Source organism: Eurosta solidaginis, chromosome 4, assembly GCF_040869045.1.
Source record: "Eurosta solidaginis isolate ZX-2024a chromosome 4, ASM4086904v1, whole genome shotgun sequence".
NCBI classification, from domain to species: Eukaryota; Metazoa; Arthropoda; class Insecta; order Diptera; family Tephritidae; genus Eurosta; species Eurosta solidaginis.
Window position 1 is genome coordinate 26,028,992 of NC_090322.1, and position 19,738 is coordinate 26,048,729.

The 19,738-nt window shown below is 35.0% G+C and overlaps 1 protein-coding gene across 11 annotated transcripts in view; it reads left to right on the top strand.

Annotated features, from left to right (window-relative positions):
- The first annotated feature begins 11,549 nt into the window (after positions 1-11,549).
- The window catches only part of LOC137249402 (apoptosis-inducing factor 3-like), a 29,790-nt gene continuing 21,601 nt past the window's right edge, over positions 11,550-19,738 (top strand). The window contains exon 1 of one of the 11 annotated variants that reach the window (XM_067780838.1): positions 11,550-11,618. In XM_067780838.1, the coding sequence (XP_067636939.1) occupies positions 11,591-11,618 (28 nt within the window). In that variant the 5' untranslated portion in view covers positions 11,550-11,590. The other 10 variants (XM_067780848.1, XM_067780829.1, XM_067780830.1 and 7 more) reach the window with 10 other exon arrangements.

Below are 19,738 nucleotides of genomic sequence, written 5' to 3' on the forward strand. Positions count from 1 at the left end.
GGAATAATGAAATCTATTAAATCAGATTTAGGTACATAATTTAAAAATGAAATTTTTGCGGAATTGACTAAACTTTTGAAAATTGAGCATAATTTTTCAACACCTTATCATCATGAAACTGTTGGTACTATTGAAAGGAATCATCGTGTATTTTACGAATATTTAAGAGCTTACCTTGACGATTCATTTCCCGAATGGGACGTTTATTTAAAATATTTTACATTTTTGCATAATACAACAACAAGTACTGTTTTTGATAATCTATTTACACCTTTTGAATTAGTATTTGGTAGAAAAGTTACTTTGCCAAATGAGTTAAAGAAGGAAAATATAGATCCAATTTATAATGTTGAAAATTATGCAAAAGAGGTAAAATATCGTATGCAAAAGTCACATCTACTTGCAAAAGAATTAATTAATAAACATAAAATTAGAAATAAAAATGTTTACGATAAAACAACAAAACCTTTGACTATTAATATAAATGATCGAGTTCTAATAAAAAAAGAACCTAGAGATAAACATGCAAACATATATCAGGGCCCCTACACTATAACAAAAATTGATGGAGTTAATGTAACAATTTTTGATAACAAAATTAAAAAGAAAAAATTAGTACATAAAAATAGAATACATACGATAAAATAAATATTCTTATATTTTAGTTTTAGCATAGACTAAAATTTAGTTGTTGGATTAATAAAAATTAAAAAACTAAAAAAAAAAAAAATAAATAAATTGTTTACTAATACAAATTGAATTTAATATTTGAATTATTAACATAATGTTTAGAATATAAGTTAGTAATTATTTGTAAATTGCTTAATGTAGTATTAACCTAATATAGTATTAACATAGTAGTAATAATAATAATTAATAAATAAGTTAGTCTGGTTGTTTTTTTTTTTTGTTTTAATACAAATTGTTCTGAATGATCGAATTTTAGGAAGGGAAGGTACCCCTAAATAATGCATATTCGTTCATTCAAAACAATTAATCTTGCAGCTGAATAAGCAAGAAGGACGTGACAAAACTGATCATTTTGTCACATCCTTCTTTTCGAAAGGAGGGTGATATAATACACTTCCACCTTGCGCACTTGTGTGTATTGAGCTTAGTATGCAATTGAAAATATTTGGATTTTTCAAATGCATAGTAGGCGAGGTGAAAAAATAATTTGTGGGGAGTTTTGGAATTTGAATTTGATGTGATCGAATGTAAAGAATCGTGTTCATCTGATATGTAAATTAATAACCAAATTTTAAAAACATATTTTAATTATTAAATAAAATATTAATATAAAAAGTTACTAAATATACGTGTATGTGTGTGTGATTCAATTAAAGCGTATGCGTGTGTATTGGTGCATAAATGCACGTAAGAAGACATTCCTTTTATGGAGTCTTTATAACTCGATAATTTTTTTCCATCTGTTCATCCCACCATGCCTTTGGGGTGTGTTTGAAATTGTTCAGATGGATTGTAGCCTTTTTGATTGCGTTTTTAATAGAGTTTTCTATATTTGAAGAACAGTTGGCATTAGATATTTTTGTTAGTTCAGCACTAAGTTTGTTTTTGGCAATAAAGTGAATAGGCTGTTTTCTTATATCTTCAACTTCAACTATAATAGGGTGATGGCGACTTCCTCCTATGAAGGATTGGCTGCAAGTCCAAAGAACATTTTGTCTGAGATTAGAGAAACTCAAGTCCAAGACTGAGCCAGTGTTTAAGTCAATATTGTGTGTTATAGTGCCATCATTATGACACATAAAATTGTATAATTGAACCGTGCTTTCCAAAATTTTTCCTTTCATCGTTGTTATTGTATCATCCCATGTCAGACATCTAGCATTAAAATCACCCAGGATAACTACATTAGAGTGTGTGGATAATTTGTCAAAAAGCTTGGTTACTTCCTGTTGAAAAATGTTACAGTTTAAATTTGGTGGGAAATATGCTGTGCATACAGTTAAATTGGTTTGTAGACTAGTGGTTTTCATCATAAGGATGTCATACGATGTAGAATATTTAATTTTTTTAAAAAGAATATTTTTCCTGCAGCCTATGGCTACCCCTCCGTAACCATCAGGCCGAGTTTTTTTAATAAGATTAAAATCAATTAGTTTGTGATTATTAGTGTTAATGTCATGTGAAAATATTTCTTGTAGTGCTACTATATCAATGTTATATTTTTGGATGAAAAAGTCAATGTAATTTTTATTGGATTTCAAGCTTTGACAGTTATATTGCAGAATACGCATTATCATTTAGTATGTAATTTTCTGTGCTGATTGACGCTAGTCTCTCATTTGCATTTTTTTTGTACAGATTATTTAACAATTTTACAATAGGTTCTTCAGAGTTTATTTGAAATTTTTGACACAAGAGTGTCACTAGTTTTTCAATTTCTGATACTTTAAACCATTCGTTTGAGGCAAATGATGGATTGTGTTTCAGAGCATCTTTTGCAACCATATTTCTTTCCCTTGCTCTGTTATTATTTTCTGGCATTTCTACCACCTTGCTATATTTAATTTTCGTAAATTTCCTGTTTATTATATTGTCTCTGTTGACAGTTTTAGGTTTCTGTGTTGGAAGATTTGGGAATTGTTCTTCATCAAGCAAATCGAAACGATTTGTATAGTTATTCAGTTGCTTGTACGTGTCATAGGCCTCCCTTCTGGAGAGTTTTTTTATAGCCATAATTTCTGTAATGTTTTTTTCCTGAATCCACTTTTGGCATTTGTCTTGATTCAGTGAAACATGTCCATTTTGACCACACAGAATACATTTGTTGTTCCCTGTTACACATTTTGATTCACAACCTGTTTCATTTCCACAAAGTATACATCTGTTTTTTGATTTGCATGTTTTTTTGGAGTGTCCAAGTCTTCCACAGTTGTAGCATTGTCTTACTTTGGGTATGAAGTGGTGGACTTTCATGTCTACAAAGAAAATCTTCACTGACTCAGGTATTTCTACTCCTGCAAAACTTATTTTGACTGTGAATGTTGGTATGAAATTGTCTTTGTTGTCTATGTCTCTTCTAAGAATTCGTGTTACAGACGTAACTTTTATTTCTGAAATTATGTTTTCCATAATTTCTTTGTCGGAGAAGTCTTGAGGAACTTGTTTTATAACACCATAGGTTTCCACCATGCTTTTTGGTATGAAAACTCTGATATTATTGTCTTTTAGTTGTTTATTGTCAATTGTGTTATTGGCATCTATACGTGTATTAAAGAAGACTTTGTATAAGGAACGTCCAATTGCTCTTACTGTCTTGATTCCTGGTATGTTAAATTTTCTTATTTTGTCTATTAGGAAAAGGCCATTCTTGATGGACATGTTGTTGAAATTTTCACTTTGACTCGTATCAAAAAATACACAAAATTCACCGTTGTGGTTTTTGTCATATTTTATTACTTCAATGTCAGTTAAATTGTTAGTTTTTTCGTCACATTTGGGTAGTATTTCTGAAGATTCATTGGTAATGTCCTTTGCAGGCTGTATCATTAACGTTTTGTTGCTGATATCAGTACTCATCCTTTCAGGTACAGTTTGATCAGGTTTATTTTTGTCAGATAACTGATTGTGTTGTGTCTCTTTTTGCACATCACTTTTAGAGTGGCGCATGTCTTTTATTTCAATCTTTTCTAAAAATTTTTTATACGTACCTCTAGGTACAAGCATACCCTGCATGGGAATCTGCAGCGCAGCCATGTTTGGGGTATCTTTTTGTAAATTTTTTTGATTTTTCGAATTGTTCTCTTTATATGGATGCATTTCATGGGCCGCAGAATTATTTTTTTTCTTTTTCTTAGAACCGCTATGTGTCCCTACATCTTCACTATCGGCGTGCATATACGCCGAAGCGTCCGCCATTTTGTTTCTATTTTTGAACGCACTAAGCTTTAATTGTAACTTACCGCCTTGTGTTATAAAGACATTTTTTGGCAAAGCTTTATTTATATAAAATGATTTTCTTCTCTTTCTTGTTGTGTTTTATTCACTTATATTCACTTATATCTACTCTATTTTCTTTAATAAAGACAATTTAAATATTAATTGTTGAAACTTAGATTTTTTAAATAAATTTATCCACTCCTGTATGAATTCGCAGGTTTCACTTCGGCGGTTGTATTATCAAAAAAAAGTTTAAGCCTTCTTAAACAGCCAGGTTGTCATGCGATTATTTGTGTTGTTGCCAGATCATTTTATATTATTGTTATCTTTTTCCCGTTTGTTTTTTTTTTTTTTTTTTTTTTTTTAAAGAGAATTTAGTGTTTCAACTTGTTTAGAAATACCTCAAACGAGGAATTATTGAGAAAAACTTTAAATCATTAAATCAAAAAGTGTAAAAACTTCATTGAGACTAAGTCAATTTACCTTTAACCGGATTTATAATTCTAATTCGATGTATTTTACCTTGCTTAATTTTTTTACATTTTTATTGTGGAGAATAGCTGCATCACAAGTTTTCTATGAGGAGAGTTTCATCTAGAAACCCAATAAGTTCCTCATATTCTGACAAACTCTTTATTTTTAGTAAGTCTTTTAGTTCACCATATTTACTGAATATTTTGTAGCTGACTCTTTTCTGGCTGTATTTTGGGCAGTGAAATATAATATGGTCCTCAGTCTCACTTTCATTGCATTGTGAGCAAACACCTGAAATTCCTACATTAAATTTACTTAGATAATAAGGACAGTATGTGTGACCTAACAAAAGCCGATTTAGAATTTTAATTTCTCTGCATCCTAAGTTACATTTTTTGTTTTTGAACCACGGAACCCTCACTACTTCATCCATAATTTCTGCAAGATATTTACCTTTCGTCTGGCTTATTCCTTTATATTCTAAAATCCACTTATTCCATATCGATCTTTTAATCCTATTTTCAGCCTCATAAGTCATCAGATCTGCATTAATTATTTTTCCAATCGTTGCAGCCGTTTTAGCTGCAATGTCTGCTTTCTCATTTAATGTAATTCCAATATGACTTGGAACCCATATTGCTTTAATCCTTTCTATTGTTTCTTTATTTGTATATAATATATTATGAATGTCTGCAACAATATGATTATTTGTTACATTAGTGTCAAGTGCATTAAGTGCTGAAAGACTATCTGAAAAAATTGCAATTTTATTCATTTTGCCTTTTACTGCATATTTTACTGCTTCACAGATTGCAATTAGTTCACCAGTCATTGAAGTTAATTTTTCTTGTATCTTAAATAACAATGAAATATTCCTCTTTACATCATAAACCCCACAACCTACGCTGTGCTCAGTACACGACGCATCAGTTGCAATCAAGAAAAATTCATCATTTAACAATTCCTCTTTGACGGCATTGTATGTAGCTAAAAGTTGAACTTTTGAATAATTTTGTTTTGATCTGGTAAGGTCTGATTTTACAATTGTCATATTAGGATGTTTACAAAAACTTACATTTGTGTTGATTCTATCAAAAATAGTTTTATGTTTTTGATATGTTACATTGTAACTTGTATTTATATACGGTCCATTTTGAATTTTCAACTTTAAGGTAGAGTTCACAAACCATTGCTTCATCAGTTCCTTAGCAGTGAGCCACTCAGCCCTGAATAGGGGTGGCAGCTCACCAGCCAGAGCAAACATTGAGTGTACCGGTGCACTTGGAGGTACTCCTATACATCTTCTAATACTATTGTTTAAGCATACTTGGAGCTTATTATTATACCCGTATGGAGCATTTGACCACGTTGTGCATCCATATTCAGCCTTTGACCTTACAAAAGATTTGTATGTATTTAAAGCCACTTTTGGAGTAATTCCACCTTTAACCGTGGTAAGCCTTTTTATGAGATTAGAAGCTGGCACAATGTCTTTTTTGATTTTCAAAACCTGATCCTTTAATATGCCACTTGCATTAATAATCCTACCAAGAAACCGTAATTGACCGACTTGTTTTACTCTGTCTAGACCTATGTTAAATGAAAAGGAGTTTTTGCAACCCCTAGCCATGTACATTAAACTTGTCTTTTCAAAATTTATATTAAGGCACAGTTCAATACATTTTGCTTTAAAATCTGTTATTTTATTCTTTAGGTTATCAAGTGCCTTAGCAGCAGTTTTATCATTTCACACAATTAAAAAATCGTCAGCAAACTGAAAAATGTTAGTATGGCTGTCTTCCAACTCATGTAACTGAGCTGTATATACATTAAATAAAATTGGCGATAAAACGCTGCCCTGTGGCAAACCATTTTCTATAAGCACTCTACTCTCTCCTAACATTAACGTCCTTCTGTGTAGAAAGTTATAAATCCACATAAAAATATTAGGATGAACGTCCAACCCTTGAAGCATTTTGGTGAGACTTACAATTTCAACACAATTATATGCATTGGACAAATCCAAAGCACAAACAAATACCTTGTACTTATTGCTTTTCAATGTTTGTATGACATGTAAACTTTCTTTCAGACACATTGGAGCTGACTTATTTTTCCTATAGGCAAAGCTTCTTGCAGGTATCATTTCATTTGTTTCCAAATACGTAGTCAATGTGTCTTTTATACACATATTAATGCTTTTAACTAAAACTGAAATGAGTGATATTGGTCTAAAGTTCTCAAAATTTTCATTATTTCCACTTCTCTTGGGAATGGGCACCACTCTTATTCTGCGCCATTCATCTAAAATAATGTTAGACCTAAAATGTTGTTCCAGAATTTTCTCAAGATTTATAAATGTGTCAGAAGATAACATCTTCAACATTTTGTACGTAATGTTATCATCTCCCCCCGCTGTGTTTTGTTTTTTACAAATTAGTCCTTGTAATTTACTTTCTACTATTGCACAAGGAAATTGTGTAACTTCTGGATGTATTGATAGCTTAGTGCACATTTCTTCAAAAGAGGGTGAGTTAGGAATCATCACCTGCTGTTTCAGAAAATTCAAGTAGTCTGAATTGTCCTCTGCATACCATTGAGTCTCACTGACCGTTTGAAAGTTTTTCATGTTATTTATGAAACACCACGCTTTTTTTTGTATTTGGAGCTTGATTTAAATTTTCTATGGCTAAATTGAAATTTTCCCTTTTAGCTTTTTTTACAGCTTCCTTCCATTCATCTTGAAGTACACAGGCACTTTCAAGATCCTCAATTTTATTAGTTTTCTTTGATTTTGCTCTAGCAGCATTCAAAAGTCTATATTTCCTTTCAAGATCTTTACTCCACCACGCTTTTGGGGTATGTTGCAAGTCATTTAAGTCCATTGTGGCCTTCTTCTTTGCATTTTTAAAAGCATCTACCAGATCTTTCACATTACTAATATTTGGAATTTCTCCAATGTTTTTAGCTAGAGCTTTCTTGGATATGAACTTGATTGGCTTTTTTGAAATTTCTTTCACATCTATTACTATTGGACAGTGATGACTATGTCCGACGAATGAATTTTTGCACTGCCATGTTACTTCACTCCTAAAACCAATAAATGACAGGTCTAAAACACTGGCCTGGCTAGTACCCATTACGTCCGAGTTCCTAAAAAAAGTTTTTGTACCATCATTTATACAACTAAGATTTGAATTATTGATAAGAGAAAGTAGAGCCCTTCCTTTGGGTGTGTCAATCGTGTCACCCCAAATACTCATTCTGGCATTGAAATCACCGAGCAAAATTACATTGGTTTGACCATTTAAAAAAGAAATCAACCTGGCCATTTCATTATTAAATGTTTCCAAATTCATGGATGGCTGCAAGTAAACCGAGCAAATTGTTAAGTTTTTATTTAAATTTCTGGTTTTTGCAATAACAATATCAAATGGAGTCCTATACTTTATTTTGCTAAATAAGATATTTTTCTTAAAGCCTATCGCTACTCCTCCATACCCATCTGATCTGGTTTTTTTGATCATCTTAAAATTTGTTAATTTATGGTTAACATTCTCCCCATCATGGGAGAAAATCTCTTGCAAACATATAATATCTATTAAATTTTGTTGATTAAATATATCAATATTGAATTTGTTTGTATTTAAACTTTGACAATTATATTGTGCTAATCTTACCATTAGGATTACGAAATCTTTCCACCCTCTCTTCCAACAACTCCCCCATTGCATTTTTTTCACACATGTTGTATAATACTGAGACTAGTGGATCATCTCTTGTTATTGAAAACCTACTTTGTAACTGATCTATTACTCTTTCTAACTCCGAAACCCTTGTCCATCCTGGCCTGTCATAGCAAGGTATGACTTCAGCCCGACTCCTTTTTTCCCTCATTGGGTTTACTTTCTTTTCAGTAGTGTTGGCTTTACGAGCCACTAAATTATATGACTTTGTCACAAATCTTTTATTTGTTTCTAGATTTGCATTTATTGTTCTTGCGCTGTTTGAATTTAGCAGCGGAAACTCTTCTTCGTATTCTGTTAGCAAACTGAATCTATTTTGTCGCTCTGGACTGTGCAATTGCGAGTATGTATCATAGCCTCTTTTTTGCTAATTTTTTTAATTGTCATAACTTCAAATACTTGTTTCTCCTTTTGCCATGCTGGGCATACATTTCGATTTAGAGACACGTGATTTTTATCACCACACAGGATACATTTTTTGTTTTTGCAATCCTCACCACATTTACCCTCATATCCACATAGAATGCATCTGGTCTTTGCTCTACAGCTGGCCTTCGTATGACCCAACCTTCCACAATTATAACATTGCTTGGCAGGGGGGAAGTAATGCCTTACCTTACAATTTGTAAACCATAGTTGTACCTTTTCTGGCAGTTCTCCACCAGCAAATGCAATCTTTACTGTCTGTGTGTTTATGAATTTTAGTTTGTCTTCTTTGTCCCTACGTTTAATCCTAGACACAGCCGTCACTTTAACCTCAGATACCAAGTTATTGAAAATTTCCTCTTCTGAAAATTCTTCAGGTACATACTTTATTACCCCATACGTCTCTACAAAAGATCTCGGAATAAATGGCTTTACCTCCATTTCTAAAAGTTTTTTATTTATTACGCACATGTTCGCAGTTACCGCAGTCTCAAAAAAAATTTTATATAGTGATTTTCCTAGAGCCTTTACCTCTTTGATTCCTTCTATTTGTAGGTTTCTAATTTTGGACCATAAGACAAGCCCACTCTTCATAGTCAGATTTTCAAAGTGTTTTGACTTGGATGTGTCAACTAAAACAGCATACACTCCTTTGTATCCTTTATCAAAAAAAATTGTTTCCCTGTCCTTATTTTCCTTTTTGTTTTCCTGCAACTTTCCATTATTCTCCTCACTTACTCCAGACATGTTGCCACCAATGGCCTGATTTTCTTCACTTTCCTCCTCCATACTATCTGTTTGCACATTTTTATTGCCTTCCAGTGAATTTGTATTGTCAATACTGTCTGCCTTCGGGATCGCCCCTAATGTCTTACCATTAGCATCTACCTTTGCTTTGACTGTACCTTTTTTCACTAATATTCCTTGCATCGGAGGCATTTCCTTTGCAGGTTTGTTTGGATGAGCTAACATAGATTTGTTTGCTTCCCTATGCCTGTTACCTTTTAACCTACGTATTTTCGGTTCCCAATCTTCTCTTATTTCTCCTAATTCCAATAAGGAATCCTTCACAATGCCCTCAATTACATCCATAGCGTTCCCAGTATCGCCCGACGCCGAAGCGTCCGCCATTTTGTAGAAGTTCCGAGAAACTTCTACAGATTATTCCTCAAAAACCACACAAAAAAGAGTCAGCTACCTTACCCAGTATAATATAAATACTTACAGTACTCGTATCCAACAATTCTCCACTTCTGTTTAATTATTTCAATGTTTAATAATTTTAATGAAATTCACAAAATAAATACAATTTTATTTGGTACAAAACCAGTCTCAAAATAGAAAGAACAACTTTCAAAATGGCCGCCAAGAAGAATCACAAAAACCAACAAGTATCGCACGTCTTTTCTCTTGTAATTCTCAAAACGAAGTGCAGCTGTGTGAATAAAGGGCCATGAAAACGACTAAAAAATTCCACAAAAAGTCTTCAGACTACTGTGTCAGAAATTGCCCTGGGGTGGCTTTCCGTAATTCGATATCGAACAAAAACGAGTATCAAATAATCGTTTTTGCGTTCCGTAACACAAAATCTCGTCGCGTCGTATCGAACGTTCGATATAATCTGTTCGATAGCACCTTAGGTGTCGAATTGCTTTTCGTAAGCTAGAGTTTTTAATGCTTTAGCGATTATTTGACGAATAATTTTAAGCTAAGGAGTCAGCAAACAAACGCTTTTCCCTATTGAAATTATTTTGATGATTCCAATATAATATCGAAACACTTTTTGATACACGAGAAAAATGTACTCAAATTGAAATACGTAAAACAAAACTGTGTCGTCGAGCGTTCGATATCGAATTAAAGTATCGATCTAACGAGTGTCGACTATCGAATTATGGAAAGCCACCCCTGAACTTGCAGTTGAGGAAATACAACTTCCCCAGGGAGGCGTACGTCACTATAGCTCAACATAAGTAATTCTCAAAAATTCACCACAATCGGTGTCAAAATTTGAGTTCGTTAAGTCAAATTTTCAATTTTTGGCGCATTTAGCACACGTCGTTATACAAAAATCACCAAGGAATATTTATTAGCTCGATATATGGCCGCACCTTTGTTTCGCTTCACAAAGTTTTGGGAATTTAAAGCGACGCAAAAAGTTGAGATATTGTTAACTTAAGGCACTGTCAAAGCGAAGCATCGCGACATAGAACTTGCATTAGATTATGCCAATTTCAATTTATAGCGTAAAGGGCTAACTCGATTTCCGATTTGTTTCTGCGATACATTTCGATTTGACGTTGTTGTTGTTGTAGCGATAAGTTTACTCCCGAAGGTTTTGGGGAGAGTTATCGATGTAATGGTCTTTTGCCGGATACCGATCCGGTACGCTCCAGTAACACAGCACCTTTAAGGTGCTGGCCCGACAATCTCGGGAACGATTTATATGGCCACATTAAGCCTTCAGGCCATCCCTCCCTCCCCACCCTCAAGTTCCATGAGGAGCTACACAACCCCTTGAATCCCTTCGATTTGAAGTCACCACACACGTTGTATATTATCGCAAACCATGCTTATTTCGGTTAGCACGTTTAAGTGTTAAGGCCATGGTTCAATTATGTACAGGTTGGCTCATCTCATCAGCTGATTTTATTTATGTCATTGCATGGTCGAAGGGATTGTCAAAAGGAGATGGCAAACTCAAAATGAAACCAACACATTGGCATCATTTTACTTACACAAACAAAAACTGCTAAGTTTTATGTTTCCATTCCATACCATTCGCACCAACACCAATACACAGATTTTGACAATTTGAACAGACATATTTTGTTGCTTTACAGATGAGCCAACCTGTATATAGTTGAACCATGGTTAAGGCGGAGAAACGCGGTAAAAGAATATACGTCTTTTGGTCTTTAATCCGGAACTACTTATAGAAATCACTAAAAGGTGTTTTCCAATCGCTGTGATTAAATCACCGTTAGTGAAATATCTCTCATCACTAATTTCAAGTGTTCACAAATACAGTTCTCGGAATGGTGAAATATTTTATAAAATTAAAATGTAATAAGTATATTTTGTGTTACGTATTTATTAACTAAAAGAAAGTGTTTGGGTGTATTAAGTTACTTATTTATTCACCCCTGTATTTATAAAAAATTAAATTTCTTTATCAAGCTCTCGTAATTGGAAATTCGTATGGAAATGTCATTTTAAAACGCTTTATAAACCTTTTGTATTTTTTATGAATAAGGGGGTAAGTTTATATGTGTGTTGTATCTGTACATGGCATACAAACTATTCTTATCAGCAAACATGATCGTGCGAGCATTAGCTGTTATTTCTGTTTAGGAATGTATAAGAAACAAGGGAGTCTAAGCTCTAACCGGACATTGTATACTCAGCTGTAAGTTTGTGTCGTACAACTCAGTTGGTTTGTTTTTTGACACTCAGTTATTTTAAAGGGAGCTGGCCATAAAGCTTATCCGCCGAATAAATGACGTAAGCAGTAAAGGGTGAATTAATGGTGACTTATAACCATAAAGCCATAACCAGATAAATCAGCTGATCGAACCTACCTTATGAAAAGGAATGTAATCGATTAATGGTGCCATACCATAACGCTAACGCCATAGCCAATCAATTGGTTTTTGATTTCTCGCCATATCCATAACCTAAAAATATTCGAGTTGGTGAATTTAATCTTTTTTTAGATTTTCTTCAGTGTTTTGGATACGTTATGACTAAGATACTTATTTTTTGTGGAATCTGTTTGTAATTTTTTGCATTTTCATCATTTTTATGAAATTTTCACGTTTTTTAGGTTAAGGCACCATTAATTGATCACACTGAGATGGTTATGGATATGGGTATGGTTACGACTATGGCGTTAGGGTTAAGGAAGTTTAATTTGGCTTTAAAGCAGCCATGTGGAAACTTAAGCAAAAAATATGTAAACATCTGTGTATACCAACAAAACACACCTAATAAACTGCTATCTATAACCTAATGTGGCATTCCGTTCTTGTCTTTTCGTCTGAGTGAATATGCAGTGGACCGGCCGAAGGCCGCCAACTAGGAAAAGTGTTCTGCGCAAAAATACTATGGATCCCACCCCCGGCTTCGGATGGGCTACTTTTCGCTTTTTCGTTAATATCTTTTGAACGTGTTTTAATACTGATTTCAAGACGCGTCGTTTGATACCTCTCCCGTCATTTTTGGACGCTTATTAGCAGTCGACCCCTGTTCTAGATTATTACCCGAAAGGATATAACTTGAATAAGTGGTGCGTTCTCTGCGTGTTATATATTTGGCCCAGAAAGTGTGGAATATTTAGTGTTACATCAAAAGCGAAACAGTATTGATCTGTATTAAGAAGTTTTTTGTAAAATATTGCCTATTATGTTGATCTACGATCCTTTTTAAATTCTTCAGTATACAAGTGAGATTTCTCACGATTCGTTTATGGCCAAAGTACTGTTAGGCGAATACAAGTATTTAATATACTCTGTGCGATATGCACAGCTGGGTATAAAATTATAAGTATTGCAAAATTAAAGGGCCAATTAATGGTGACTTATAACCATAACCAGATATAACTGCTGATCGATCCCACCTTATGGAAATCAATGTAATCGATGGGTATGGGTATGGTTACGACTATGGCGTTAGGGTTAAGGAAGTTTAATTGGCCCGAGTTAAGGCCGGAGTCATTGGTGCCGTATGTCGTATCGCTGTATCCGTATCCCTAACGTTATCAGCTGTTTATCGTAACGACGGTAAACCAAAACCCAATTTGTTGGCTACGATACGGTTACGACCTTAGCGGCACCAATAATCGATTGCAATGATTCTCATAAGGTTGGTCGAATCAGCTGTTAAAAGGTTACCGATACGGTTACCGATAAAGCACCAATGTCTCCAGCTTAAAGTGTACATAGTCATAACCATATTTTTACTTATCCATATCAAATTGACATCAGTTATTGGTGCCTTAACCTAAAAATCGTGAAAATTTCATAAAAAGTTATGGTTAAGTCACCATTAACTGGCCCTTAAGAACAAAACAGGGACAAGTGGTACGTCTATCTTTTATCACTGTTAAGCGCCAAATACACGACACGAACATTTTCGCGAACATTCTCGTTATGTTTCTGCGACCTTTTCTGTCGTGAAGAAGATTCTTTAGCTGTAAAGAGGTGCGAAAGCAGTGGGGTGCTGGATAGAGCTGTTGAGGATCGTCATGAAAAAACTTCTGTGAGGACATAGCACCTCCAGCGAAACGGCGAGTAAACAGTATTAGGGTTGATGACAAACGCCAAACTTGAATGGGCGATACAACTTTTGTCACATTTAAACCCCACGGGGGATATTCCCTGTTATGTTACAGATGGCAGGTGGAGCGATTGACAATTGCCTTCGCATTTATCATTGACATTAACGCAAGTATCCGAGAGGAAAGCAGCAAAAATTCTGGAGGAAGTGTTTAAACTGCAGTCGCTTTAATCACACAGCACTTCCTTCAGATAAGCACAAGAGGATAGAAGGTAACGAATAGGCCGATGGGCGTACTAACAGGGCACTGCTTTCTGGTCTCGAGGAAACAACAGATGTAGGAAGTACGGGTTGCAGAAAGAAACGGTTAAGAACGTGCGCTAGCGAGGTCAAGGCTCCGGCGGCAAGGGTCAGAAGAGTTGTCAGATCCCGAGACAGCAATTGAGCGAAGGACTAGAAAACTGTAAGTATCTGTGCAAGCTCCTAATTGACCGACCATTTTATCCAAACCTAACACTACGGATTCATGCAGTCTATATGAGGTAATCATGGGCCGGCCAGTTCAACCTAACCTACCGAGCTACTCTTTCAAGTTCTAGTTTGCTGCCAATTAATTTTTTCGGCGAATTGGCGGATCTACATGTTTTAAACCGTCTCCCAGCGGAATAGCAGAAATACACTCGCAAGGCTTGCCAAAACCTTCGTTCTGGTTATATATTTAACGATTTTATTCCTGGCTTTATGTATGTACATCTATATCTATTCTAATCGAAGTCCGGTTCTTTGGGTCACAAATCTCGAAAACAGGTGAACCGATTAAATTAAAATTTTGATTAAAGCTGTCGACATATTGAGAGTTTTGGAGATATTAACCAAAGTGGTGACGAAGGTGGCCCTTAAATGTGTTTTAACGATAAACATACATACATAGATATTAGGATCGGCTTTTCAGTGCAGGCTTAAACTACAGTTAAACTTGACTAAAATCTAAGTTTTCGAAGGGGCACTTAAAGCGGCAATAGATGATTGGCGCAAGGGTGGCAAAATTGCGGACGAGGCGGTACATATGTACACTGATGGTCCCAAAGTAGTGGAAGGAGTAGGGTATGCGGTATACTGTGCTGATTCGGAAATAAGCAGATGCTGCAAGTTGCCAGATCACTGTAGCGTTTTTCACGCGGAAGTATTAACCGTAACTAAAGCAGTAGAAACACTGGAAGAAAATAGCTTAAACTGCAGCAGTGTAAACTTTTATATTGACAGGCAAGCAACAATTAAGGCAATAATCTTGCATAGCACAGCATCTAAAAGTGTGTAATCAATCCCTGGAAAGAATCGGGACAGGAAGAAGCATACATCTATATTGAGTCCCAGGGCATATGGGAATAAATGGGAATGAAAAAGCGGATGAACTCGCTAAAAAGGGCGCATCCCTTGAAGCGAAGGCGAGAGGTGCACACGATCGACCAAGCGGGAAAGGCGTGTGGGATTATGTGTGGGTCTTACAACCTTAGACTAATAAATTTGGTCCTATCATTAAAAAGAGAGGACTGTAGACTCATGAGGGGTGTTCTGACTAGACACTGCATTCTGGCGTGCCATGCCTTTAAATTAGGCTTGGACAGTAAGAGCAGATGTAGTGTGCGTTATGTGGGGGACAACATTCGCCAGACAGTTTTAGATGCCCACAACGGGAAGGAAGCAACCAAATTGCCCTATGAGATAGTGGCAACTCAATTTAAACCACTGTGAAGCGGCCCAAGACCTCTTATCCCAAACAATGTTTTAAGGAGGATATGACATAGCGATACTCTCTTTGGCAGTGATAAACTCTAGTCAACTTTAAATGAAGTTTAAACTCGCACTGAAAAACCCAAGAAATATATTTCTAGTGGCAGAGTCAAACATGTTTTTATTTCAATATCTTCATTGGTTTCGGATACATTTGCTTACGAGCACTCTAATATATTTTACTTCCGTTTCACCGCAAAGCCTCATTCAAGTGCACTTCATCATGTGATAGCTTCATAAAGGTTCGGAGCATTTTTGAGAAATCTGATATTACTAAGTAAGTATGTATATTAGACTGAGTCGACTTATTAACCGATATCGCGCCATCGATTTTTCGATAGGATTTGGGCTCAGGAAAAAAAAGTTGCACTACGCATACCCAAAAAAATAATTTTCGAGCCTGCAAAATTTCATTTTTTACTTTTTTCGACTTTGATTTTTAAGGCTCGACCCAAAAATGTCCGCTAAAAACGTGTTTTTTTTTTTTTTTTTCAAAAAACTTATCGCCAACGTTTTTAAGAGGACATTTTTAGGTCGGACGGGTATACATATCAACATTTTTTAAGTAGGTCGTGAAAAAAACCTTAAAAATCAAAGTCGAAAAAAAGTCAAAAAATAAATTAAATGTCGCAGGCTCGAAAATTATTTTTTTTTTGGTATGCGTAGTGGAACTTTTTTCCTGAGCCCAAATCCTATCGAAAATTCGATGGCGCGATATCGGTTAACTATCGTCCATACAAATCGACCCACCCTAATAGATATGGGCAAATCCAGAATAACTTAAAGTGGAATAAACCAAATTCTCTTGCCCATTCCTTGGCGTTTTGTAAGAAATTTTTTTAATATATCAGGAAGAAGACAAAATCCTTAGAACTGAAATGTTTTTCGCAAATATGCAAGATCTGCTTAAAGCTGGAGACATTGGTGCTTTATCGGTAACCGTATCGGTAACCTTATAACAGCTGATTCGACCAACCTTATGAGAATCAATACAATCGATTATTGTTGCCGCTAAAGTCGTAACCGTATCGTAGCCAACCAATTGGGTTTTGGTTTACCGTCGTAACGATAAACAGCTGATTACGTTAGGGATACGGATACAGCGATACGACATACGGCACCAATGACTCCGGCTTAACGCCCGTCCACAGCTCTTTGCCCATAGCTGTTGCCTGTTTGTTCAGATCAGAGACTGGTCGTTCTGTTGGCGCTTCTCTATAGTTCTCTGGTTCAGATTGTCAAAATCCGCGTGTTGGTGTTTGGCAAATGAAATGGAGAGAACACATCAAACTTAGCAACTCTTGTGTGTTATGGAAGTGCAAAAATTATGCGCTCAATTAGATGGCCTTTCTTAAAAATTACTTAAAGTTATGTGAAACTACTTTTTACTAAAAAATTGACCACCGCAGAAAATAATTGTCAATGTGTTGGTTACATTCAGAGAACGTATAACTATAGAGAACCGCCAACAGAACGAATAGTGGGAAACAGTAAACCATCGAATCTCGGGGACCATCATTGGGGCATGAATTTCGTCATATCCAACGCTAGAAAACCTTTATTTTGATTTAATAATCACAATTTAACTATTTTTATACTCAGCGTGCTTTGCACACAGAGTATATTAACTTTGATGGATATCGGTTGGTTGTACAGGTATAAAGGAATCGAGATAGATATAGACTTCCATATATAAAAATCACCAGTATCGGAAAAAATTTTATTGAGCCATGTCCGTCCGTCCGTCTGTCCGTTAACACGATAACTTGAGTAAATATTGAGGTATCTTCACCAAATTTGGTACACGAGCTTATCTGGACCCAGTATTGAAAATGAGCGAAATCAAATGATAACTACGCCCACTTTTTATATATATATAACATTTTGGAAAACACAAAAAACCTGATTATTTAGTAAATAATACACCTAGAATGTTGAAATTTGACATGTGGACTGATATTGAGACTCTGGATAAAAAATTGAAAACAATTTTAAAATGGGCGTGGCGCCGCCCACATGTGATAAAATCAATTTTACAAATATTATTAATCATAAATCAAAAATCTTTAAACCTATCGTAACAAAATTCTGCAGAGAGGTTGCCTTTACTATAAGGAATGCTTTGAGAAAAAATTAACGAAATCGGTTAAGGAACACGCCCACTTTTATATAAAATATTTTTAAAAGGGTCGTAGACGAATAAAATAACCTTTATCTTTGCAAAAAAGAGCTTTATATCAATAGTATTTCATTTCCCAAGTGGATTTATAACAATAAACAGGAAAAACTTCCAATTAAAAAAAATGGTCGTGTCACCGCCCCTTTTATGACTAAGCAATTTTCTATGTTTCGGCAGCCATAACTCGAAGAAAAATTAACGGATGAAATTGTGTACACATATTTTCCTTATAGCAGAAAATATTTCTATTAAAAATGGACGGGATCGGTTAAAGACCACGGCAACTTAGATATAAAACAAGTTTAAAAGGGTCGTTGACTAAAATAATAAGCTATAACTTAGCAAAAAATAGTTTTGAATCAATGATATTTCACTTATCAAGTTTTATTGTAAGAGGAAATGCAGAGACATTTTTTTTAAACGGGCGGTGCCACGTGTTATGTAGAAAAGTAATTTATCTGAAATGAAATGTACAATTGAAGCTCACGCTGAGTATATAATGTTCGGTTACACCCGAACTTAGACACCTTTACTTGTTTTTGGTTTCTGTTTGTGCCGCCGCTGTGCCTGACTCATTCAAATCTCCACCAGCAAGTTAATATTCGTTTTTTTGACAGCCCTTTACTCGGATTGGCCCACACGCACTCACCACATATATATGTGAGTGTGTGTATTTGTGGAGCACTAAGTAGCCACAAGACGGAGTAAAATAGAGAGGAACTACTAAATGATACAAATCAGTTGGTCGGTTAAAATAGCCAAGTTTGTTACTCATTCGTGATTTGTTGCTCGCGCGTATTGGATGAATAACCCATAATAATACTATCTCGTATGTAAATAAAAAAAATCTTTCGTTTTTAAACGGTTTTTTTTTTTTTGGTTTTAAAACAGCTGTAAAATTGCAATTGATTAGAATTGTTTAAAAAATATAGGAAATCCGCAAAAAATTACGCCTCGAGAGTATAATAACTGTAGGCCATAAGAAATTTCAATAATAACTCAGAGTAATGTGGTAAAACGAATTGCTAATAATAAGAGCTTGCTAGTTAATAAAAATAAAAAAAATTTATAAAAAGTTAATAACTGAAGCTGGCGCACAAACCTGTCTACAGTCACTGAGAGGCGTCGCATGTCTCATAAATACTCGCATGTGTGAATGTGCGTTTGCGTCCTAGGAACAAAGAATTTCTTTGTTTTTACTGAGAAAAATATGACCACTAAAAAACTTATCAACATTATACCTACACATTACTGAAAAGAAAAATTACACAGTGTTACAAAAAAGACAAAAAAATTGAAAGTAAGGATCAAAGAATGGGTGTGTTCGAGCCGCCAAATAATAGCAGCATTTTTGTTAAAGTGCTGCTTAATTGATGGAATGTTGCTGATACTCCAACCGATAATGTGCTGCAATAACAGTAAATTTTTTTGTGTTGTTTCATTTGCTAGTGGTAATCAATAGGCAGCCAAGATTTAATTCAGCGAACGCGCGACGTTGGCACCGCTGCTCAAACTTTGCCGATGAACGTTAAGCTGCAGACATGGGTGCTTTATCGGTAACCTTATAACAGCTGATTCGACCAAGCTTATGAGAATCAATGCAATCGGTTATTGGTGCCGCTAAGGTCGTATCTGTGTCGTAGCCAACCAATTGGGTTTTGGTTTACCGTCGTAACGATAAACAGCTGATTACGTTAGGGATACGACATACGGCACCAATGACTCCCGGTTGAAGCTCGAACACACTCAATGACTGCATACAATATTTTCCCTAGTGTGTAGCAATTTAAAGAAGAAAAGTTTTGTCTCTCCAAACCTCGTAAACATTTAAAATCGGTTGAGAACTACATATGTTACAGTCTAATATCTGCAAGGGTGATTCTAAAGTAGTGCTGGCTCTTCCAAAACCAATTTGGTGGTAAATTAAAAGAAATCGATG